Source organism: Antechinus flavipes, chromosome 5, assembly GCF_016432865.1.
Source record: "Antechinus flavipes isolate AdamAnt ecotype Samford, QLD, Australia chromosome 5, AdamAnt_v2, whole genome shotgun sequence".
In the NCBI taxonomy this organism is placed as follows: domain Eukaryota; kingdom Metazoa; phylum Chordata; class Mammalia; order Dasyuromorphia; family Dasyuridae; genus Antechinus; species Antechinus flavipes.
In genome coordinates this window covers 54,339,570-54,365,848 of record NC_067402.1, presented here as the reverse complement: position 1 = coordinate 54,365,848, position 26,279 = coordinate 54,339,570, and the positions used below count along the sequence as shown (strand labels likewise).

Sequence of the window (26,279 nt, the reverse complement as noted above, 5' to 3'; positions counted from 1 at the left end):
GTGGTGCGCGGCCCCATTGCTTGGGCACCTGTGAGCCGCAGGCTGGCGAGGTCGAGACCGCTTCTGCATCGCATGAGCAGAGGCTGGAAGAAGCCTCGGCGCGCGCTTCTGGGCCCTAGGCGCGTCCCCGCGTTGCGTGGCGTGGACCTACACTGCTTGTCCTGCTTCAATCCGGGCCCGTGGGGCCCACGTGTGTTTGTTTAAAAAACCAAACCAAACCCAAATTTATAAATATTCTAAAGAAAAGCAAAAAAAAAATCCTCTTTAGTGCTTTTTTTCCGTGAAAAGGGAGGAAAATAAGAAAATGTCTGTTTTCCCTAAAATATCCTTGAGACCCGAAGTCGAAGACTACCTCAGGGCGAGCTTTAAGAATGAGGAGGTAGGTCGGACAGGGCAGTGGTTAGAAAGGGCCGGTTCAGAGAGGCCCAGGCCGCCGGACTTTGGAGGGGAAGGATCCCCAGCCCCTGGGAGGATACGGTGTGGGGGAGGGACTCGGCAGGAGCTCTCTCCACCCCCGAGATTAGGGCCCGGAGCACGTGGGGTCGGGGCCAGAAAGCAGCAGCTAATCGCAGAGAGCAAGAAAAGAGCTGCTACACGTGCAGTTTTACCCCGTGCGTACGAAAGTGCTCCTTTAGTTTGTGATTACGAAGGTCAGGACAAAAAAAAGCTTTCAGGAAGAAGGAGCTGGAGATGATGAAAGAGGCGTCCCTTGCTCGACCACCAGGGGGCGGCTGGGAGCCGGCGAGACCTATATTCAAGTTCCTTGTGGGGGTCTGTCAGTCCCCACTCCGTGACCCGTCTGGATCAGTACCTGAACCCGTCGGGAGCCCCAGGTGGCAGCTGTGAAATGCAGCAAAGCGCCGGCTGGCTTTGCTGAAGTCCCTACCCCAGTGAAATTAAGATTGCGCCACGAATTCAAGGGTTGGCTCAGGGATAAAGTAGAAGGGAATATAGAGCTCGTTTAATCCAATCCCCTCCTTAAAGGAGGGGTTAAGAAACTTGAAGGTAATCATGCAGCAGTGGGGATTTGAATCCAGGGTTTATGCGGCCCACTTGTGTGGTCACTGAAGACTGTGCTAGGAGATAGAACAAGCCAGTCCTGTGAAATCGCAGATTTTAAAGTAAGGCTAGAAATGGGCTTCTCAGGCTGGACAGACTGCAGCCTCCTAAGAGTATCTAAAGTAAGGATAGAAAATGGCTATTCTAATTGGACAGGCTCAGCAGCCTCCTACAGATCTCTAAAGTAAGGATTGAAATGGGCTTCCCAAGCTTGGACAGACTGCAGCCTCCTAAGAGTCTCTAAAGTAAGGACAGAAATGGATTCCCAGGCTGGACAGACTCTAGCTTCCCAAAGACTTCACAAAGGCTTCCTAAGCATCTCTAAAGTGGCAGATGCAGGTTTTTGCATGTCTTTAATAAGTCAGTCTTTGTCTTTCTCCTCTCAGTCCTGAGCCAATGAATTGTAGACACTTGGCCTCTTGGGGTAGCAGTTTGTTTCCTTGCAACTTACATCAATGCATTTTGGCACTTGTTTGCATTTTATGGCAGAGAATTACAGGCACAGAAGTTGTGATGGGCCTGATGAAACCTGAATCCTGGTCTTCCTCTTAAGATTCCATGTCCTAGCCTGTCCACAAACCTGTACTTAGGGACAAAGGAGATCCGAACTTTTTTCTACATTTCATTGTAGACACAGCTAGTTCATATATTACTTGTTAATATTTTGCATTTTTATGGAAGCCAAAATTGAATTCTTGAAAGAACCATTTAATTATACTGGTTTAAGTAGCACACAGAAAAAAGCTAGTGTCTGTCCAATTGGAGTTACATAATTGAGAAGCCAAAATGTGGTATAACTGCGGCAATAGATTTGGAGACAAGGATTTGATTTAGCTGTATCTATGCTACTCCTAGCTATGTAATCTTGGGTAAGATTAGTTTTCCATTTGTAAAACCATGGGGGCACAACATGATATCATCCTGAGGTTTTTTCTACCTCTTGCTCTTCCAATATCTAAAGTCAGAAAACCATGAATTACCTATACCCATTCTAGTATATTTTTCCCAAAATAACATTATTAATTCATTTCATAATTATAATAGAAGCTAAGATAATTATGAGAATGATGCATTGAGTATTAATGAATGATACCTTGAAACTTTTACCTTTTTCTATATTTTTCAGATATTAACAAAAATAGATATGATAATGCAGTGGAAATGCTAAAACATGCTTTGGAAATGCAGCAATCAATTTTTTTTTCTTTTTCAAGATTTGTTTTAAGTTTTTCATTTAAAAAAACTCAGTTTTACATTTTTTTTTTCCTTTTCTTTTCTTTCAAGATTTTAACTGTTTTAGGTGCTCAGGAAGCAGAAAGGAAATTTGAAACCTTGTTAAATTACTTGTCACACCCACCAGCATTCACAACTGTTAGAGTGAATACTCATTTAGCATCTGTAAAACATGTGAAAGATTTGCTACTTGAAGAAATAAATAAGGTTTGTTGAACTTTTTATCCATGTTAGTAATCATAATTGGATTGGTGAAGCTTTTCAGCAAGAAATCCTTAAATTGTTTGGGTCTTGGAATTTCCTTGGGAGAGGGTTGGAAGATAAATCCATTGATTTCTAAAGTTCTTTTTACAAAAAAAAATTTGAGATTCAGTGAAAAAAAAACCCAATTACATGTCATGGTTATCTTTGAGTTGATTCCTTCTTTGTAACTTTGATTTTCCCTTCTGCTTATCTGAAAGAGGAAAGAGTAATTGAGGGTAATCACTCTCTTGACTTTTCCTCCCAATGATTCATCTTTTTTTTTTTTTTTTTAAACTTATAAAACTGGCAGAAATAGGGACAGCTAGGTGGTACAGTGAATAGAGCACCAGCCCTGAAGTCAGGAGGAACTGAGTTCAAATATGATCCCAGACACTTAACACTGATTAGCTGTGTGATCCTGGACAAGTCACTTAACCCCAATTGCCTCAGCTAAAAATTTAAAAAAAAAAAAAAAAAAAAACTGGCAGAAATAGAGAGTTGTGTGATCTGGCAATTATTTCTCTGAGCTTCTGTTTCTTATAAAATTTCTCCTTAAATGACTTGCACTGCTTAACCCTAAGCAGTCAAGTGGGAAAAATACATATGCTATGTGATGCACTATTTTGTAAAGTAAAATAGTATATAAATAATGTATGCTATTATTATTATTATTTTATCTCTTTTTAAATTATAAAACTTTTTTTTTCCTTCTTACATCCTTTTTCCCACTAGGGTGAGAAATACAAAAACAAAATATATAAATATATTCAAGACAAAACATATTTCCATATTTGCCATGTTCAAAAATGTATTTGTCATTTTTTCATTAGTCTGTCACATCGCTGTCATGAAGATTATTAGTTGTCTAGAATCATTCTGTTGATTAAAGTTATTCAATCTTTCAGAAGTGCTCATTTTTACAATATTCATGTTTTAGTATAAATTGTTTTCTTGGTTCTCCTTACTTCATTCCTTTTCAGATCATACATATTTTTCAGGTTTCTTTCCCCTCATCCTTAATATGGCAGCAAAAGTACTATCAAAAAAATGTAGAAGCTGATACTGTCATGGACCCAACACATTTGCTGGCTCTGTGACATCATGGCATAACAATCACAAATATTATCCAAAGCTCAATATATCTATCTATATGTATTTATAAGAGAGATTACTTTCTTACTATTATACATATATCTGTAAACTTATTTGGTGATCTGCTTTATAAATGCTAGTTATATTAAGGATTTGTTCAGAAATTATTCTGGAAACAATGTGGTATGTGGGGCCAGCTTCGTTAAAGTCAGAGAGTTTCATTATTAGAAAGTTGACCAGCAAGTGATCTGTTTTTTTAGGTCACAATTCAAAGACTGTTTGTTTACTAAGGCAGCGAGAGTATTGTGATCTACATCTGTAAATGCAATCTACACAGGTGAATTAAGTGCCTGTTATATTAGTCTTTAATAGTTGTGTCTCTTTATTTTTTAACAGCAATTTAAAGGATTAAGTGTTCCAATTCTTCAGCATCCAGATGTTTGGGATATGTTACTTATTCCTGTAATTGGACCCAGGTTTGTAATGACTTGGTTCAAAAACCATATATTATAAATAATAGGATTCTTCTCACTAGTATGTTTTAATCTTTTTTTTTTTTAATGTTTTAATGATAACATCTAGTTACTTTACCTTGCCTTGAAAATGTATTTGGTTTCATCATTGTTGGTCAGTGAAAATTCATATTAACCCCGATAAAGAAGATAGCTACCTAAGAATGAGCCAGAATTATTGCAAAGACAAAGTAGAATTGGACCTAGAATGTATTTTTTTTAATTTAATGAAATGAATTTTAGATTGATCTATGCATAAGCAGTAGACTTTGTCATTGGGGGAAATACTGTGCTAAAATCTTTTTCAGCAGCAAAATAGATAGATTCATATATTATAACTTGGATATTTTAAGATAAATACTAGCCAAATACTGTTATCTTTTTCAGCAGCAAAACCGATAGATTCATATATTATAACAGATATTTTAAGATAAACACTAGCCAAATTCTGTTAGTTTAGAATAATTTGTTTTGATATTTTGGGATTTAAGCTATAGACTGAAAGGCATGAGATCTGCATTTCCCTTTGTGTCAGATATTGTTGAGGGGCATGAGGAAATTGAGGCAGGAAGTTAAAGAATTTATTAAGCTAACATCTATTATGTACTAGGCAGTAAAGTAAGCCTTTTACAGATATCTCATTTAATCTTCATAGTTACCTTGGGAAGTAGACACTATTATTAACTCCATTTGATAGTTGAGGAAACTAAGCCAGAAGAGAGGTGACTTGGCAAAGTCTCAGGGTTCAGTGTCTGAGGCCTGGTCCATCTTTGACACCTCCTGATTCCTGGGGCAGCACTCTGTCCCATCTTCTGCCTGCCACCAAACTGATAATTGTATTTTTCCTTCTTTCTATTTGTTTGATTTCTTTCTGGGTCATTGTGGTCCAATAGAGAGCTTGCCTTGTAGCCAGGGACACCCAGATTTGAGCCCTACTTCTAACACCAGTGCTTTGTCCTCCAGAGCTTGAGGTCACCCTGAAGATTTGGGGGTGCAGGGTCAGCAGAGGCCCCTTTGGGAACTCTCTGCCAAAGAGCTCTCACTGCCATCTCTGCTCAGATTCCACAGACTGCTCGCATCCCCAGAGTTCAGCCATTCTTGGAGCACACTGGATATGTTTCCATAATCTTAACATTAAGTGTTTGTTCAGTGTCCATTGGGCGTCCAGCACTGTGCCTTGGGGGGAGGGGGACGGTGGGGGGCAGTCCCTGCTTCCCAGCAGCTCGAGGAGAAAGAAAAAAAGATGTGATTGGAGGAAGGAACGCTCAAATGGTGGGACTTGGCAAGTCTCTTGCACCGAGGAAAACTAACCTGCTTAGCTGCATATGCAGTATTCCTTAGGAGAGGTTCATTGTTTTAAGAATCACTGATTCTCTACCATCTTTCCTTTGTCTCTTGGACTCTTAGGGACTGGACATGAGATGTCATTGTATTGGGAAAACTTCCGGGGGATCTTCTCTAATCATATAGCTTAGCATCTTTGCCCTATGTGCCTGTGCAGATTTGTCCGAAGTCTTTCAGAGACAAGACTTGACCCTCAGTGTTCCTGATCCTTTCTGGCAAAAGGCCTTAGCTGCTCTTGCTTTTGTTTTTGTTCTTCCAGTTTTCTGTGAGCGGCTCATGAAAATCTGTGGCTCACAGAAATATCTGCTGCTCACAGATATTCAGGAACTGACTCTGTTACTTGAGCAACTTCTACCACTACTTATCAAATGGATTTTTCCCCCTTTCTAATGTTATCTACTTGTTTTTCTTATTTTCTCTTTTTTCTTTTAGACATTATTTTCTCTTTCTTATCCACCATTTCTTAGGTGGCAATATCTCATGGTTTTACTCAGCCACAGTGATAATACTTCAAGCTGAAAAGTTGCTTTAAAAAATCCTCTTTCAGAGTTTAAATCCAGCCAGCCTCAGATACTTACTAGCTATGTTACCCTATGCAAGTCACTTAACTGTTTGCCTTTGTTTCTTTATCTGTAAAATTATCTGAAGCAGGAAATGGCAAGCTAAGTATCTGCTAAGAAAACTCCAAATTGGCTCATGGCGAGTCAGACATGACTGAAAATGACTAAATAAAAAGGACAAAACTGGAATTGGATACATTATTCTATTTAACTTTCACATTTTTATATTCTCAGGAAAAATATAAATAAACAACCTTCCGAAGTCATTGTTGGAGCTCACTGTGGTAATGCAGTGCTAAGGGGAGCACACGTCTACGTTCCAGGAATCATGTCTGCATCAAAATGTAAGCACACATTTTTCTTTTGTAGAGAATTATCCAAATGTGTTGGGTTTTTTTTTTTTTTTCTTACCATAAATTTCCCTCTGCCAAGTAAAATATCAGAGCTTAATGCACATAATTATGATCAATAAATGACTTCTGTTCAGTTTCTCCTTCCTTTTTTCTGCTCCCCTCCACATCTGTAGTTTTTGGACCTTTTGGGATTACTTGGACTAATTGGACTCAGTGCTTTCTTGGTATTTTTCTATTTGTTAGAGATTAGAATTTATTACCTCAAAATTTGTGATATGCTTTTTTTTTAACATGTTTTTCAGAATTAAATCTATTTCCAAATGAAAAAACTAGTTATTTATCACTGAGTAAATGAGATATATATATATATGTGTGTGTGTGTGTGTGAAAACAGTGTTTTTATTTCATTTTATGACTTCATCTTTGTGGCTTGTCAGTAATAGTAGGTATATACACATTTTTTTATAAACTGTTTTATGAGTCTGTAAATTTAGGAATTAAGTTGAATTTAATTACTTTTTACATGACTTTAATAGCATAGTGCTCAATTCATTCAAGCTGAGTGAATTTTTTTGTTTTGGTTGCTTTACCTTCAGTTGTAGGATTCTTAATGAACCAGCAAGGCAGCATGGCATAATTCAGGGCCCATGACTGTTCCATTTTGGAGGGAAATACACAGAAGTTCTTTAGAAGGGAACTGGGTTACAAATAGCTGTGACTATGCCTTATGTGTCTAAAATGACAAGGCTAGAGGCAGTATGACACAAAAAACTAGTAATTAGTTTTTGCACAATTTTCTAAAATTGTATTGTCTGTATAATTTATATGAATGCCAAATGCCAAATCAATCTTATTCCTTTCAATTTCACCTACCTTTTTTCAACTGCTCCCCAGCTGGTTAGACTGAGAGTGAAAGTATCTTCTCATAACAAATATAGCTTAATTTCTTCTAGTTATATGAACCAAGAAAATTTTTTTAAAGAGATCAGAAAAAAGAAATCTTAAAAAATTTCTAATTGGCATTTGTCCAGGTCTTTGAAAAAACTGAATATACGTCTATAAAAAATACTGTTATTTTGATTCTTCCTCAGAAGGACATTAACCCTGTTCTAAAAATGTAAATTAGATTTTTTTGGCCAAGGACAGCATTAAGGACAGCTCTGTTAAATGAGAAATCTCTGTAAAGATCCCTGATGTTCATTTTTCCTTGAAAAAAAATGTAGTTTAATAGGGTCTTTTAATTTTTTCCTTTTTGTAGTTATGAAAGCTGGAGATGTTGTCTCTGTTTATTCCGATATTGAAGGAAAATGTAAAAAAGGAGCCAAAGAGTTTGATGGAAAAAAAGTATTTCTTGGAAATGGGATTTCTGAACTGAGTCGCAATGAAATGTTCAGTTTGAGCAGCCCACTGAAGTATGTCATAAGGTGTTTTATTAAAGAGTTGTATTCTTTTATTTATTTGAAGGAAATTTTTTTAAAAAAGTAAAAGAATGAATAAATTTATTTAATATTAGTTTGTCTAGAAAGTGGGACTTGGCAATGATTTTTTTTAAATGGAAAAAAGGTAGAATTCATATAAATGGTTAAAGTAATTCTTACTAAGATTGATGCATCTCATCAGTGCTAATATTCCCTTGGTTAGAGCAGACTATAACCTACCAATCCTCCTTATCTTATGTGACATATATATATACATACATATATATATATGTATGTATGTATGTATGTATGTATGTATCATGAGTGCGTGATGCAATAGATAGAATGACTAGGTCTGGGGTCAGGAAGATCCAGAGTTGTTGTGAGGATCAAATGAGATAATATTTGTAAAGCACTTAGCACAGCATGTTATATAAGCATTATGTAAATGTTAGCTTTTATTATCATCACTGTTGATAGTGTTCTATATGTCTTTTACAAGAAGTCCACCCTACATAGAGAGCTTTTATATTTCTCTCCAAATACCCACTTTATCCCCTTTACTGATTGTTCATAGTTTATTCAGACTTTTTTTTAATATAGCTACTTAGGCATAGTCATCATATTTCATCTTTGAGAATATCTGCAATTTTGATTTTTTAAAGATTGTAGCATTTCATGATTCCTAGCCACAGTGTATTACCAGAAGAATAGTGGCATTAAGATGATGGGCTTTAAAAAAGAATCTTGGAATCTTTGAGAGTTCTATGCTGTTTTCTGAGGGCTATCCATTTTGCCTTATTCCCGATTCGATTCTGAACTCAATTCTTGGTCACTCCCAATTATATCTACTGATGAACAAGCTCAAAACTACAGGTTGGTTCAAATTCTTGAGTACTAATTTAAGAAGAAAAAGAGCAGTAGTTTATTTAAGTTAAATCCCAGTAGAATCTTTAAACCTTATTTGTAGAAAACTTTGCATTCATGAAGTAAACCATTAAATGGATACATTTAAAGAGTAGATAAACCATTTTTGTGGGTAATGGTTTCAACTCATATCTCCGGCATCGAATATCCTTGGTTTTAGCTTAAATCATTCTGAAGGAAATTGTGACTCCATAATTTGGACTTTCTGTGCCTTCCACAGTCAGATAGGGCTGTGGCATATTTTTCTAAAACAAGGGATAGTTCTATATGATCTACTATATGCATATTGTATAATTATTGAAGGTATGGAAAGTCTGTGTATAATGGTATGTATAGGGCAGCTAGGTGGCACAGTGGATAGAGCACCAGCCCTGAAGTCAGGAGGACCCCAGTTCAAATTTGGTCTCAAACACTTAATGCTTCCTAGCTGTGTGACCCTGGGCAAGTCATTTAACTCCACTCCCTTAGGGGGAAGAAATAGTATATATAAATAATGGAATTGAATGTATTTTGAGTAATTTTTTTAGAACACTTTAGGAAATCTTTTTCTCTTCCTCTTAGTTCACTTGAAGCTCTAGGCACTAGGATGTTTGCCCTTATTTTCAATAGAAGGCTGTATATAGAAATCTTTGCAGGAGGGAAAGTCATATTTTTAGAATTATTTTTGTAATTCAGTCTTGTTCAATCAGGTTTCTATAACTTCTATTTAAGTCTGTTGATACGTAGGGAGGAAAAAAGCTTCCACTATCTTGTGGTCTTCAGGTTTTATTCTCTTTCCTTTTTGGAAAGTCAAGATATTTGCTTGTCATTAGTCTTTGTGATGGCTCTCTTATTTTCCAAACAAATGAAAACTTTCAAAAAAAAATCCCAATGATACAGTAGAACACTAAATGCTAAACCTAAAAACAGTTTCCCATTTATATTATTTTTAGCATTTAGAGATGAGTTACCTTAGAATGCTGATGGATAGTTTCTGATCCAAGCAACAGTGTTGGGATACTTTGGTTTCACTAGTTCCAGCTGACTTACATCAGCTGTACTAGAGATAGATAAACCTACTTTCAGTTAATTTTCTCTGCAATGTTATAAACAGCACTCCTTTATATTGAACTTACTTGTTGACATTTAAAAATATATTTGATTATATGAAAATATTGCTCACCTAAAAATAATTTAAATAGATACGCAGCATTCAAATCACTGAGCAATTCATATTGTAACCAGTTTAATTAGTCTGAGAACTTCTATTCAGGTTATTCAAATATAAAAAAGACAGTATTTTACAATGCCTAGTAAGTGAGGTATATTTGACTCATCCCAGGTTTTTAGTGGCTGAAGAACTAGTGAAATGAGGTTCAAAACCAAGAGTATTGGAACATCTGAAGTTTTAGTAATTAGAATCAAATCAGGAAGTCAGTGATGATGGAAATAAGCCATGACTGGATCACAGAATTTTAGAGTTCAAAGCAAAGTCTTTAGTTATCCAGTGAGAATTGTACATAAAAGGAATCTCCAATATAACATATCCAAACTCTACTTTAAGAACTCCACAGAAGGGCAACTTAATACTCTAGGGGCAGTCTGTCCTACTTTTGGACATTTGTAATTGTTAAGGTTGTCCCAACAACCAATTTAAATTTATCCTTTTGCAAATTCTACCCATTTATCCTACTTCTGCTTTTTTGGTTCTAAACAGGAAAAGTACAATCTGTCTTCCACATGACATACTTTGAAATACCTGGGGACAGCTATATACTTTTCCAACTCTTCTTCAGGTTAAATATACCTTTCAGCCAATCCTCATATTAGATTTTAGGCCCTTAATCTTGTCGTTTGCCTTCCTTTGAACATTCTCCAACTCAATATTTTTCTTAAACTATGGCATCAAGAATTGAACAGAATTTTTCAGATAAGATCTGAAGAGGGCTGAGTACAGTGGGAATTTCACTTCCTTGTTCTTGGAAATTATGCCTCTTTTAATGGAACGGAAAATTGTATTAGCTTTTTTTTTTTTTTTTTAAGTTGAATCTATTGGCCTATATGTAGTTTACAGACTTTCCCCCCTTTTAGGAAAATTGAGACATTAACTCTTCAGTTACTCTCTGATTTTCCATGATCTTTCGAATATCACTGACAGTGGTTCAGAACTGCTGATTTTTTCAACTAATGAATTCTTTTAAGAAAGGACCAAGTGTAATTCACGAAGTGCCTTTGTGAATTCTTAAGTCATGCCTCTATCACAGACTGTTGGAAGGAGTCGCTTCTTTTTAGGGTTTCATCATTTCTACCCCACTTCTTTCCTATAGGAAATTAGATCCAGAATAGAATTTTCCCTTGTTGGTTGTTTTGTCTTTTGAAAGATGAAATTAACATTAAGGCCAGTCAGAAAGTTATTAGCTATTCTGCTTTTCATAGAAAGAAATTAAACTCTGGAGTGTGAGAATGACTGAAGTCTCCTAACACTACTGTTTCCATCTTTACTTTACTTCCTTATAGGTTATTCTTTTGTTCTTTGCTGTGCATTTTTTTTTTTTTTACTTTATTCTTTTTATCTCCTTTCATCCCTACTCTTCCCCCAAGGAGATTATAGTTAAACAAGGATATATTTATGAATACATATATAAATATATACATACACACATATCTTTCCTGTCCTGCTGACTCTTTGCGTTAGCTCTGCTCCTTAACTTGCCTTGCTATTACTTAACCTTCCCTCATCTTTTGCTTCCCTCTCTATCTCTCCCTCCTTATTTCTTTATAGATTTTGGAGGATGTACTTCATGGTAGATATGTAGTATTGCCTATTTAACCCATTCTGATGTAAGTTTTCAGAACTATGAACCCTCCTTCCTTCTCTAATGCCTCTGTTTCTTTTCTTCCTCTTCTCCTCATTTGTATAACATAATTACTATTTTTATCTTTATTCTGACCTAATCTTTATTTTGAGCTAGCAAGTTACTGATATCAACTTAAAACATATGGCTTACATTTCCATGTGAAAAAAATATAAACAATTGCCTATGTTAAGTTCCTTGAAATTTATCTTAGATATTGGCTCTTAAATATGTTATATTTAATAGATTTTATATTGAGTTTGGGTTTGGTTGATAGAAAGGCATGAAAATCTGCAAGTTCATTGAATGTCCGTTTTTTTTTTCTCATTCATAATAATTTTGCTGGATATGATATTTTTGTCCAAAGACCTTCTTCTTTTGGTGGTATATATGATTCCAGAACCTGTCATCTTTTATTGTGGTTGCTGATAAGTCCTGTGCAATTCTAATTGTAGCTCCAGTGTATTTGATTTTTTTTTTTCTTGTTTCTTGCAAAATTTTCTCTTTAATCTGGGATTTGAAATTTGGGAATAATATTCCTGTGTGTTTCCCACACAGGATGTCTTTGAGGTGGTGATTGGTGGATTTTTTCTATTTCTGCTTTCAAATCCTCATGTTCTATCACTCCAGGATAATTTTCTTGGATTTTTTTCTCTGCATTATTATGTAGGGTCTTTTTTCCCCTTTATAATCGTTTCACTTTATTTAAAAAAATTATAATAATAGCTTTTTATCTTCAAAATACATGCAGAGTCAGCCTCCAATCCCCATTCCTACCAAACCCTGTGCTCCAAACTCCTTTCCCTCCCTTCCTATCACACTCCTCTTCCAGACAGCAGGCAATCCAACACAGGCCAAACATGTGCACTTCCTCGAAACACATCTCCACAAATATCATGCTGCACAAGAAAAAGCAGACCAAAGAGGAACAAATAAGAAAGAAAACCAAAAAGCAAGTAAACAACAAAAAAGAAGAAAATACTATGCTGTGATCCACTCTCAGTTCCCACAGCCCACTTTCTGGGTGTAGATGGCTCTCTCCATCACAAGTCCATTGGAATTGGTTAAATCACCTCATTGTTGAAAAGAGGCACGTCCTTCAGAATTGATCATCACATAATCTTGTTGCTGTGTACAATGATCTCTTGGTTCCACTCACTTCACTTATTATCAGTTCATGTGAGTCTGTTCAGGCCTTTCCATTACATTCATGTACTACAACTTACTCAGCCATTCTCCAACTGATGGGCATCCACTCAATTTCCAGGTCTTTGCTGCTACAAACATTTTTGCACATGTGGGTCCTTTCCCCATTTTTTGAATAATCTTTCTTAATATACAATGGGGCTGATTTATTACCCTTTTACTAATTTTTAAAAAAAATATAGATTTATCCTTTTTTATGATAAGGTATTTCAGACCATCAAATTTCAGTAGTCTCTGGAAGATCATTTTTGTTTCCTTTTCCTATAAGAGGAACTTCTAGTTCCTCTTATTTGTTTCTGAGACTTTAGACATTTATGTATAGATATTCAAAGCTATACATTTTAAAACCATTTACTTTTTTGGATTTTGTCTCTTGTGAATATGTATCTCATTTACTTTTCTTCCTTTTTTGTTGTTACTAACACTTTATGGTATCTAATTGGAGAGCTATATACATAGGCAGTTTTGGCCTACCTCCATCCTTTTTAGTTTGCAAGTTTGCAGTCCTTTTAACTTGGATTTACAAAACATTAGATGACTACATTTGTACTTACTTTTTCTCCCTAAACCAAACCAGACAACTTTGTACTTTTTTGGGTTCTAGTTTCTTGACTAAGACTTTATAATTATTAATGATACGTTTGAGGTTCCTTATGACAGTACCATTTTTATCTATATTAATTACTAGAAATGGGTGGCTTTCATTCATTGGAGGGAGTTTCCCTGTTATGTCTTGTATATCCCAAAGAGACGGCAGATCTCTGTTGTCAGATTTTCAGATAGGTGCCTCAGTCAGTGTTCTTCCTTTCATCTCTTCTTCATCTGAGTCATATTGGATGATCTTATTTATGCTTGATAGCTTCTAATGTTCCACTGTATCATTCTTTTGAAGGACAAACAGCCTTTTCCTCACAAAAGCATTAGAGCTCTCTTCTTTAAGTCTCTATCAGTTTTTAAGCTCTAATTATACAGCTGGTTTTCCTTCCTTTTCTCTTCTTTTGTGTAACAGTCTTTTACTCTTTTGCATCTTGAGGAGGATTTTTCTCATAAGTTCTATTTTGGATCCTTTTGTTCCTCCTAATTGAAGCCATGTTTCTGTTTTCTCCCAGAATGCTTCATTCTCCTTAACATCAGAATATGGAGAGGCATTCTTTGAGTACCTTTGACTTTTTTCTCCAAGAGGGAGTCAACTTGCATTTGAAAAACTGATAAGTCAATTGACTATGGCAGAAATAAAAACATGCAAACTGGAAGTTTACTATACAATTTCCTGTTCTCCAAAAAAAGTTGAGATTCTCAGCCTTGTTTCTTTGATTTACTCAATATTTGCACTTCAAGCTAAAGGTCTGGTTAAAATTTTTTATGGTCAATTATCACCTCTTAACAACTTAACAACCCCATTCAACTTCCTTTCCTTAGTCTAAACAGCAACTCTACCCCCCAATCTCCTCCTCTTTAGACTTGCATCAATTTCTTTTTTTTTTTAAAGTTGCCCAACTCACTGTTAAATCAAGAAGCAAACTTTGTGCTAATAAATTTTGGGGATACAAAGAGGAAAAAAATAGTCCCTGCCCTCAAGGAACTTTATAATTTAGTGATTGTAATCTATTTTATTAGTCTGCTTAAATGACATTATTCCACTTAGTTTCTCTTACTTTCTTAGTCTGTTTTGGCAATTACCTTCTTTTTCTTCTTGAGTATTCCTCTTCAGATTCTGCTAATTCTTCTTGTTACTTTTATATTCTTCTTAATTGTTCTTTTTTCTTTATTAATTAAACATTTTTTAAATCAGCCCAAACCCATTATTTACTCCTCTTTTCTTCCCCTAGTTGAGAGTACAAGCAAAACAAAGCCCATTATGAAAAAGTTATTGTCAGTCAAAATAAATTTCCACATCGACCATGTCTAAATTTTGCATTTTTCGTCCTTCACCTCTTTATGATGAGGTGTAGCATGTTTTGTCCTCTGGTATAATAGTTGGTTACTTGTAAGAGCCCAGCATAATAGTATTCCATGGAATATTTTATATACCACACACACACACACACACACACACACATAAAATATATATGTAAAATAACTTGTTCATATATAACAATAATATAACATTTCTCCAATTTATGGGTACTCTCAGATTTTCATCCTTTACCACCTCAAGAATAACTATATATTTTTGCACATGATTTGTTTCACTTGGGACCATTCCCTCTCTGCTTTTGCTAATTCCCCTTTTATTCTTCTTCCATCCCTCTGATTTCCTTTGAGTGAAATGTATTTCTAAAACTGTTGTGTGTGTTTATTCTTCCTTTTTTTTTTTGACCATTAGAGGGACGTTCAAGTGTGAAGTTACTGCCCCCACTTCTTCCTCTGGGTACAGATGTATATTTGTGCCCCCGATAAGTGAATTGATTTGCTGTAACTATGCCTGCCCATACCCCACTGTATTCCTCTTCTCTTTTAACATTTCATAAGATCATCAAGGCACAACAAGACCACTGCTAAGCTTTGTTTAATTGAATCCCCTTTGTGAACCCTCACAATGATAGCATTCAGAAGGGACATCATGTGCCCTCTCTCTTTATTTGAATTTAAGCAATTTATCCTTGGTTAGAACTGTTATCATTATTCATCATATTCACTTTTTTGTTTTTCTTTATCCTGTGTTTGAACTTCAGAGTTTTTATGCAGTTCTGATCTTTTCATCAGAAATGCTTAGAAGTCCTCTCTTTAATTAAAGGCCGCTTGTAGAATTATACTTTTTCTGGGTAAGTTTTTTTTGGTCTTAAGCTAATGTTTATATTTTGCTTTTTGGAATATTGTATTTCAAGTTCTCTGTTCCTTTATAGGGGCTAAATGAGGTGTGATTTTGAGTATAGTTCTTTGGTATCTGAAGTATTTTTTTCTGGTTACTTGCAGTATTTTTTCCTTAACCTGGAAACTCTGGATTTTGGTTGTGATATTCCTGGGAGTTTACATTTTGGGATTTAGTAGATTATTTCTATTTTATCTTGTCCTCTAATACTAAGAGATTTGAGCAGTTTTCTTTGAAGATTTCTTGAAATAAGTTGTCTAGCACTTTTTCTTTATTATAGCATTCAGATTGTCCAGTGATTCTTCATCTTTTTTCTAGGTTATTGTTATTGTTGTCATCATCATTATTTTGGCTATGAGATGCCTTGGATTTTTTTTCCCTTCAGTCTTTTGATTTTGTTTTAACATTTCTTATTGCTATATGTAGTTATTGTTTTCTGTTCGGTCTGTAATAATTTTTGTGGCGTTTGTTACTTGGGTATGGTTTTATATTTCTTGCTCTAAGCTGCTAATTAATTCCAATTCTCTCCTTTCAGGATCTTAATTTCTAAGTTTTTCCTAAAAAGCTCTCATTCTATTTGTTAAAACATTTTAAAACTTTTTTTTTTTTTTAAACATAACTTCTAGCTATTCTAGGTGGGTTTTATCTCAAGCTGTATTTTTTTCTGAGGGTTCACTTATAGATGTCTTAGAATTGTTCTTTTTTTTCTGGTTTACATTTTGAATTTCTCTTGCCGCCATAGTAGTTTTTATGGTAGGGTCCTTTTTTTCCTTTCTATTTTTTTCCCTTTTTTGGGGGGTGGTGGTACTTTTTCCAGCTTTTTGCCATTGGATTTTAGGGCTGCCCAGTTCTGTATTCTGAAGGGAAGTTGTGGAGTGATCCTGTTGCTATTTTCCAGGGGTATTTTCTTCTAAGGTCTCAGGGACAGGCTGGGCACTTGTAAACTTTCAGTTTCTAATTGATTTTATCCAGGGCAATGTCTTTCTTGCTGAGCCACATGGTCTGTGCTCTGCAAATTCCTGGCTTGAACATTAGATTGTTGCTAGATTCTGTCCCTCTCATCTAGCTGAAAGACTGTGTTGCTTCTCAGTAGAAGAATATTACAGTCCTTTTTGCTTTGGGATTTTTGTTCTAGTTACATTTCTCTGCTGTCTGGGCTAGGTACTAGAAATGAGATCTTGCCTTGTGCTGGAGGTCTGAATTTTGGGGCCTTCCTGGTCCAGAAATGTCACCCTGGGCCACATGTCCTGTCCTCAGGCCATACTGGGTCTGCATCTTGGAACTTGAGAATGGGTTGCCCAGCTTCTAGTTACCCCATGTCACAGTGCCTTGATGTGGGTCTAGAGGTGCTCCAGTATGAGTTTTGGGACCTCTTCTTGATCTAAATATCCAGGTTCTCTTAGGGCTTTGGAGGGTATCACTCCTGACCTGACCCCATCCTTAAGGGCTCTAGACTCCCCCACCTAATCTCTGCAGAACTGGGCTGGACAAGTGACACATTCTGACTTTTTTCATGACTCTGTCTCCCTAATTGAGCTTATCCTGCTTTTTCAGCCCATTGAATTTGGACCAATATTTAGGCCTGCAAATTGTTATCTTTTTAATTTTGCTTAGTTTCTTCAGAATTTCATTGTTTCCTCATTCTTTCTTTCTTTCTTTTTTTTCCCGAGGCAATTGGGGTTAAGTGACTTGCCTAGAGTCACACAGCCAGGAAGTGTTAAGTGTCTGAGATCAGATTTGAACTCAGGTCCTCCTGATTTCAGAGCTGGTGCTATCCACTGTGCCACCTAGTTGCCCTTGTTTCTCCATTCTTAATCAAAGCTCTGACCTGCTTTGCAAGTCCAAACTTTTCCCAAATTATCTACATGAATTCTTTTTCTTTATTTGGCTCAAGCCATTATAAGATCAAAATAAGATCATAAAATTCTAGCTTATTTGGAGTCTAGAATCCAATAGTTCAGACAGATTAAGTTAGTAGTACCAATATACACGAAGCAGAATGTGTGTGTATAAATAAAAATACATATTGGCATACATAGATATACATATATACACATAGTTTGAGAAAGGGGGCACCAGCAGCTAAACGGATGTGGAAAAGCCTTATGTAGAAGATGGTGATTGTTTTGCATCTTGAAGTAGAAGAGGGATTCTGTGAGACAGCATGAGGAATCCTTTTTTTTCCTCACATTCTTAACCAATTTACTTTATGCCTCACTTTGCATTGAAGTTACTGAGTATCAGAATATATATTGATTCAATTTGGAGAATCTTAGATCTACATAGAATTTTCTTTTTCATTAGATATTGATGTATAAGTTGCAAATATTTTCATAGTAACTTTTTCTTTGGCTCATAAATACTACAGACCAGAATAACCAGGATAAATACTACAAATATTATGCTGAACAAATATGAATATGTGTGAGAATAATAAATACTATAAATATTAAGTTTCTTTTGGGCATTATGATAAAAGCCCATTTTATCAGTTTCTTTTTCTTCTACAAGAAGACCCGTTAAGCCATTCTTTTCATTCTTCTCACTAGAAGTAACTTTTTTGCCTTTTAACTTAATTTATTTTTTGAATTTCCTTGATAGAATACAATTTTTCCATATGGTCTGTCAAAATTTAATATTTAAAATATCCATAGTTTAGTTAATATTTATAGGATGATCATAAATTTTATGATTACTACTTTGTGTTATATTAAATATAGATATAGATTCAGGTATTCATTGCTTTTAGGTTCATTAAAAGCTTGGGAAATTTTATTATGGTGTCATTTATAGTTAGGTGAAAAATTAAGAAAACAAGCTCATTCCCTGAAGAATTTTCTCAAATTATCCCACAAAATTACTAGCAAAAATTAAAACAAATCAAAATAAACTTTTCTTAAAATGTTTGGGTTGTATGATTTCATGAAGGCTAAAAAACATATCTTTGTTTCACTATGTCTACTGCTTTCTTAGAAATATAAACTGAGTATAAATAGATAATTTAAGTCAGATTAATGTAAGTATTCTTACTTTTCAGAGGCATAGGTATACGAATGACAGAACCAGTATATCTCAGCCCTTCATTTGACAATGTACTGTCCAGTGCCTTGTTTCTGCAGGTAAGTATCTATATAAAATCATTTTGTAATACTTAAATGTAGAATAAAGCCTAGAATGCTTTCATTTCTCATCTCAATTCCTAGAATCTTTGGTTTTTGACAAGACTCAACATTTATAGGGAGCCATTTCTGGTATATTTTCCCTACTCCCCTTTTAGATTATATGTGTTTCTTTTTTTATATTTATTTCCATTATTAACATGTAAGTTCCTTGAAGGCAGGATCCCTGGCACATAATAAGCAATTAAGCTCCTGTTTGGTGTTGTAAATCCTACATAATCTGTTTTTATATTTTCCAACTTAATTTTGGATTAATGGTAAATGTAATTTTGCCAACTTTCTCCTTTTTTTTAACTAACAAGCTACACACAGAGATGGTCAAACTATTTTGTCTTGACCAACAATTAGTTTACTTTGTTGTTTATGAACTCAGAAATCTCATTATTTGATCACAATTTTATTCTTTTTTCCCTGTGCCTTATGATTTCCTCTTCTTCATTCTCTCTGTGATCTCTATCTCTTAGTTTTTTTCCTAGGCCATCACCTCTGTACTGGCTATACTCTCCTTCCTTCTCTTTGTGGACCTCTTGTTGAAACAGTTCAGCTGCATTCTAAATTATTCTCTCAAATCTTTTACCCCATTGTCCTTTTTTTTTTTTTTTAAATTTTTTTAAATTAAAGCTTTTTTTCAGAACATATGCCTGGATGATTTTTAACACTGACCCTTGCAAAATTCTGTGTTCCAAATTTCTCCCCTTCTACCCCCTCCCCTAAGTGGTAAGCAATCCAGTATATGTTAAACACGTGCAATTCTTCTTTACATATTTCTACAGTTATCGTGTTGCACAAGAAAAATCAGGTCAAAAAAGGAAAAAAAATGAGAAAACAAAATGCAAGTGAACAACAACAAAAAGAGTGAAAATGCTATATTGTGAACCACAGTCAATTCCCACAGTCCTCTCCTTGGGTGTAGATGGCTCTCTTCATACCAAAATCATTGGAACAGGCCTGAAATAATTTCATTGTTGAAGAGAGCCACGCCCACCAGAATTGATCATTGTATAGTCTTGTGGTTGTCATGTACAATGATCTAGTTCTGCTCACTTCACTCAGCATCAGTTAATATAAATTTCTCCAGACCTCACTGAAATAATCCTGCTGATTGTTTCTTATAGAACAATAATATTCCATAATATTCATATACGATAACTTACTCAGCCATTCTCCAACTGATGGGCATCCACTCAGTTTCCAGTATCTTGCCACTACAAAAAAGGCTGCCACAAACATTTATGCACATATGGGTCCTTTCCCTTTTTTTATGATCTCTTTAGGATACAGATCCTGTAGATAACACTGCTGGGTCAAAAGGTATGTACAGTTTAATAGTCCTTTAGGCATGGTTCCAAATTGCTCTCCAGAATGGTTAAATCAGTTCACAACTCCATCCCATTGTTCTTTTTTTGATCTCATTCCCATTCATGGATCACTGTGTCTCTCTAATTGATTTGTGGCTCCACTTAGCCCGACTGTTATCTTGCTTCCCCTTCTCACACTTCTTGAGAAAGCCACCTAACACAATGAATTATCAAAACTTCCTTTCCTCTCAGGGCTTCACAACCTTTTTCCATGTGGAGTTATTGGTAATTTCATAATTAACAAATCTAATAATCTTTCCAAAATCCTAATATTGCTTTAGTTCTTTGTCCCACTGCACCCTCCCTTCCTGGATACTTTCACTTTCCAGACTTGTTTGAGACTTCTCTCTCCTGATATTCCTTCTGCTTTTCTTTCTCTGTGGGGTCTTCATGAAGGACCTGCCCACTAATTAGATATTCCCTAAAACTCTTGTAGATCTGCTGCTCTTCTCTTTTTATGAGGGATTCCTAATATGGCATTTGTGAATTTGTTTTTTAAAATATTTTTGTTAACAGTATACTAATAGAGTTTGGTTTCCTTTATGATTTTGTGTTTTTAAAAGTATGATCATGAGAAGTCCTTTGTATTCAGAAGAGGGCCAGAAGCCTAAGAATACCCCTTTTGGGATTCTTGGCGGCCCTCATCCTGTCAGTTGCTTCTCGGGCTGAGACTGCCCTGGTCTCTCTCCTGCTGTCTGGCCCAATGTGACCAGCTGCCTTGGGGGCTTCTCCAACCAGGCGTGTGTAAGACAGCCGCCAAGGCCTTTCTGTCCTGTGCCTTTTGGGGGCCCCATGTGCCTCCCCAACAGTGCCATGCTGCTTCTATATCCCACAGACGTCCTCCGGTCTGCGCCTGCTTCTCAGGCCCTGGTCACCTCATGCTCAGATCCCTATGGGTGGCCTTTTGGTTTCTGCCTTAAGTGTGTCCTCGCTGAGCTGCTGGAGTCAGTCTTCTGAAGTGCCTTCCCTCCTTCCCCTTACTCCCCTTAATCTTCAGTCCCAGGGCCACTATCTATCAGTCCCAGGGCACTGTCCACTAGCACCCGGCAAGAAGCCCTCTCTTCACTTCTTTGGTTTCCTTGAGGACTCAGTGTATTATGGCAAAGATTGCAGATTGGTTTGCAAGTTCCAACTCTTTTGCAGCTTAGGTTACAGATAAGGAAACTGAGGCCAACAGGCCTGCCTAGGGTCCTGCCACTAGTAGGTGTTTGAGTCTGGATTCAACTCGGGTCTTCCTGACTCCAGACTGGCGCTCTATTGTCTGTGCTGCCTAGCTGCTCTTCTGTACTTGCAGTTCTTTTCATGACTTCTGATTCAAATTGAACTCTTTGGGAGCAGGAACAAGTTTTTTCCTTTTGCATTCCCTGTGCTGAGCATAATTTCTCCCAAGTGCTTAATAAAAGCTTGGTGATTGTGCTAGGAAACATTTCCTTGACCTGTGATTTCCTGTGGGGATCTGCATCTGCATGTGGGCCCCATACAGATGAGACCACAAAAGGGTGGGAGTGTGGATTCCACTGGGGCGGAGGGCAGCCCTACGATGCCCAGTCCACAGAGCACTGCGGCTGCTCTGAGGAAAACCTGAGTCACACGCAGCTCTGGACTTGCTGTGTGACCCTGGGACAGTCACAGAATCCCTGGTCGCCATAGCTGCCTCACCTATCCAGTTGGGATCAAATGAGGTCACCTTTGTAAGGCACTTTGCACAGTGCAGGAGGCACTTGGTCATTGGGTGTTTCCTTTCTTTCTTCTTTTGTATTACTTTGGATCTTCATTTCAAAAAGGTGATTTCAGGAGTGAGTAGTCCCTTATGTCTAGTTTCTTAGAACTGGTTTGTGAGTCTGATGCTAGGTTAGGTCTGGCCTAGAATAGGGTGCTTAACATCTTCACCATGATCAAGCAGTCTTTAGGTCTCTTTGGTACCTTTCCCCTGATGTGTATTTTCCAACATATTTTAGGTGCCTAAATTATCCACTAATTTAATTACTTATAGTTTAAAAATAAAAATTACTTTAATTGCTCCTTGCCTCCACTTCTCAAACATTAACATCTTTATTACTAAACTAGTATTTTGCAATCCTAGATATTTTGTGAACATTTCTGAATATAATCAGCCATTGATGAAATGGTTATATGTGCTTAAATTGAAGAATGACTCAGTATTTGAATAAATTTGGTGAACTTTAAGCATTAAGAATAAATATCTTTGCTACTTTTCTTCTATATTTCTTTGACAAATGATAATTAAAATTGGGGGAAATAAAAGAAATGTGAGAATTGTTTTCTAATACTGCTCTGGTAGAGGCATAATTAATTTCCTCAACCTTTTCCTTCCTGGCCTGCTTGATAAGCATCCTGATTGAATCAGAATTTCAAAGGGATCAAATAACCTTGTAAATGTAAATTGCTTTAGTTAAGTGTGTTTGAAAGGGCCTTCTTTACCCACTAATCTGGAAGCTGCCTGTTGTTTGGATTTGGGGTTGTTCTCTGTGTGAATTCTATTCCAGAAACTTTGTTGTCTTGGAAAATTAGCCCGAACTTCAGTTTCCCCAATTGTAAAATGTTGATGATAATACTTGAAGTGCATATTTTAAAAGGTAGTTGTGAGAACTCAATGAGATGGTGTATTTAAGCATGTTACATACTTTATAATCCCACTCTGATAGTAGTAATTGTAGTAGTAATTATCCTAATCTTCTGTAATAAAATACTTTGGGATTTTTGATTTTGTTTTGATTTTAGCATTAGAAAAAAACTATATCCTTTCCAGGTGATGATAGAAGCTTAAAACCACATTTCACCTACTTCTTTTTAGTTTTATTTAAAAAAAAATTTTTTTTTAAGTGCAACTGAATGTTGCAAAATTATAAATTTCAAAAATGACCTAAATGAAAAGGTATGTGAAAAACATCCTTACAAAATTTATTTCAAGGCATGGGAAGTCCATAAATGTGGAACATGGCATAGGTTTTCAGACTTTTTGTTTTGTTGGTTTTGCTCATATTTTTCTTTTCTTCTTTTTTCTTCTTAGATATTATTTCTTTATGGCTCTAGGAAAAGAAGGGGTATATTTTACATAACTTCATATGTACTTATTGGGGAGTAGAAATGAGGGAGAGAATCTGGAACTCAAAATTTTAAAAATAATTGTTTTAAATGTAACTGGGGAAAAATGAAATATTAAATAAGGGAAAAGGAGGGATAGTGGAAGAAATTCTAGTGTTATGAAAAGTATATCAATAAAACTTTAAAAAGAAAAATAGTCATGGAAGACAGGCATGGCTTTAAATGTACCTTTGTGATGAATTCAGATATAGAAAAAGGCATACTCACTTTTTCTAATATCCATTTTTCCCTTTTTTTTAATTAATAGCTTTTTATTTACAAAACATATGCATGGGTAATTTTTTCAACATTGACCCTTGCAAAACCTTCTGTTCCAGATTTTCCCCTCCTTCCCCCCTCCATCTCCCCTAGATGGCAGGTAGTCCAATACAATAATAGCCATTTTTGAAAGCCCTAGAATATCTATCCATATACAACAATAAGTATTTTAAATTCTAGATAATGCAAATTAATCACATTGCCAGAATTTGTTAATAAGAGTATTAGAAAATTTACTTTAAAGAGCAAGTCACTAACTTTGTTATGCCACAGTTCTCTTTTATTGTCCTGACTCAGTTTCCCTAATTATCCTGACTCATTCTCCCTAAATTGTCTCGTCTCACTTTCTAATTGTTCTGCTCAATCTTGCAAAACCACTCTTCCCTTTTAATCAGAATATTTGATAAGGATAAAAGATCTTATATTTAAAATAAGCAGAATGCCTCTGCCCATCCCAAGCTATTAGAATATCAGATATCATCTTATCAAGATACCTCTCCCCATCTCTGGGGTGCCTCCCCCATTATGTCATCCCCATTTCTGGTGGCTCACCCCACCCTATCATATTCCTGCTCTCAGCACCCTGACTCCACTCCTGCTTCAGTCTACTCCCTGTTCTGAGCCACGTCTATATATATCATTGAGAATTCACATTGTGTCCTGGATTCTTGGAGATGATAGTTTCATTCAGCCCTGGGACCAAACCATGGATCCATTTGGTCTCAGTAAATCTCTCCCTTTCAAATAAAATATTAAATATTCTCTAATCTCTATCTTGCCTCAGTTTCTCCGGCATTACAACTTACTTGGTATTCAGTGGTGCTCATTGGTGAAGGAAATTTTATGGGGAGAAAAAAAATGCTTGAATTTCTTTTCGTTATTAGGGCTTAGAAAGACGCAGATACCTGGTACTTGTGATTGAGGAATATATTTGTATTCATTTTTAATATGATAGCATTTAAGACATTTGAGTGGTAATTATAACTAATTAAACATTACATTTCTCTTTTGCTGTCTTTAGAATTTGCCCTCAGCAGTGGTAAGCCATGTTTTGAATCCACAGCCTGGAGAGAAGATTCTGGATATGTGTGCAGCACCTGGAGGCAAAACAACTCATATTGCAGCATTAATGCATGATCAGGTGAGACTGCTCTCAAGGAGACTGTATGGTTAGATGAGGAAGAGTGGTCTTAAGTCAATTGAGGGATCTTCTGACTTATGTGAGGATTAATTTATTTTCATTGTTAAAATGAACAGTTAAAAAGTTATCTTGAAATAGTGAGGATACATACAGTTCTTTAATAGATCCTAAATATAGGAGTTCTGTATCTCTTTTTATTTTGAAAACTTGGAACAAATGTACATGATTGTGAATTCTCTTTTTTCTTTATTTCCTTAGGGACTGGTAGGTGGGCTGTATCAGGATAATGGCATTGAGATTAGAGAAGAGGTAACTGAGACAAGAGATGCTGCAGAGGTGGAATTGATGAGAGCTGTAACTAATTAGCTGTGAGAGAGGAGAAGGGCAGGGAAGTGGCAGTGATAACAATGACATTGTCCCAGGTGGAAATGTTTAAATCAGAAGGAAAGGACTTTGGACTTGGGTGGTTAGATTTCCTCCAAGAGTAGCTGGAGATGTAGGTCTGGGGTTCAAGAGATACCTTGCTTCTGGCCTCATTGCTGCTAACCCAACTGCCCCCTACCTCAGGCCCTCATCCCCTCCATGGAGATCATTGGTCTCCTTACCTCCTCATCCACTCCTTTCTTTACATTGCTGTCAACCCTGATCAGACCCTGTGACCCATTCCAAGACTCAACCAACTCCAGGAGCTTCTAGTTGCCCTAAAATATCAACTTCTCTTTACAAAGTCTCATCCCAGCACAGCCAGACAGACTCTTTCTTGCTCTTCACTGTTGTTCCTGTCTCAAGATTTTACATCCCCTGTCTTGGTACTTTTGCACTGGCCATCCCCTGTGACTGGAATGGAACCATCTTTCAGCTTCATGTGGTGTTTCTTTTTCTTTAAGGTGCATCCCCAGGCAACATCTTTTGCATAAAACTTTTATTCATTCCCTCACCTGCTTAAAGCCTTTCCTCCCCAATGTCTTGGATTTAACTATTCTGTATATAAACTTTATATTTATGCTAAATTTATGCTAAATCTGTTTGTAGATGTAGTTGTAAATCCATTAGAATATAAGCCTATAGTGAGTAAAAGTTTATTCATTTTTTGTTCTTGTGTTTCTAGAGCTTGGAATATAAGTACTTAGTTGACTGGAGATAGATACTATATAATCTCAACTAGAATTTGACTACTGCACTTCAGTCTTAGTATTTATTTTTTTGATCGGCAATTATGCTCCCCACAAGATTTCTACACTAATTCTTCCTTCTGCCTTCCAGAAGCTTATGCTTTCAACTTGCCATCTCTTTTCTCTAAATTCCACATCTCAAAAAATTCTCCATTCAATGAAGTTGTCTTTCCTAATAGCAGTTATATTCTCTCAGAAATGCAAGAGAAAATAAACCTCATTGTCTGTGTCATATTCTATTTTGTTTTGGCTAATATAGTTCTGAAATTTTTTTCTGGTAATTTGTAGTCCTTCTTATTAATTGATTAGGTAAGTGACATCATTCAGGAAGACAAAATATATTACATTAGAAAAGTGAAATTCTAGAATGGGTAAATTACATAATCCACTAATTTTCAGACTCAGTCTATTCATCATTAGTATTTTCACAGTCTGTTTATCTAGAATTTTAT

At 36.0% G+C, this 26,279-nt stretch overlaps 1 protein-coding gene across 2 annotated transcripts in view; it reads left to right on the top strand.

Annotated features, from left to right (window-relative positions):
- The first annotated feature begins 286 nt into the window (after nt 1-286).
- The window catches only part of NSUN6 (NOP2/Sun RNA methyltransferase 6), a 39,107-nt gene continuing 13,114 nt past the window's right edge, over nt 287-26,279 (top strand). For both annotated transcript variants that reach the window (XM_052000738.1, XM_052000737.1), the window contains exons 1-7: nt 287-379; nt 2,344-2,499; nt 4,024-4,103; nt 6,278-6,387; nt 7,655-7,808; nt 18,631-18,712; nt 24,536-24,655. In XM_052000738.1, the coding sequence (XP_051856698.1) occupies nt 305-379; nt 2,344-2,499; nt 4,024-4,103; nt 6,278-6,387; nt 7,655-7,808; nt 18,631-18,712; nt 24,536-24,655 (777 nt within the window). In that variant the 5' untranslated portion in view covers nt 287-304. The remainder of the gene's footprint in view (nt 380-2,343; nt 2,500-4,023; nt 4,104-6,277; nt 6,388-7,654; nt 7,809-18,630; nt 18,713-24,535; nt 24,656-26,279) is intronic.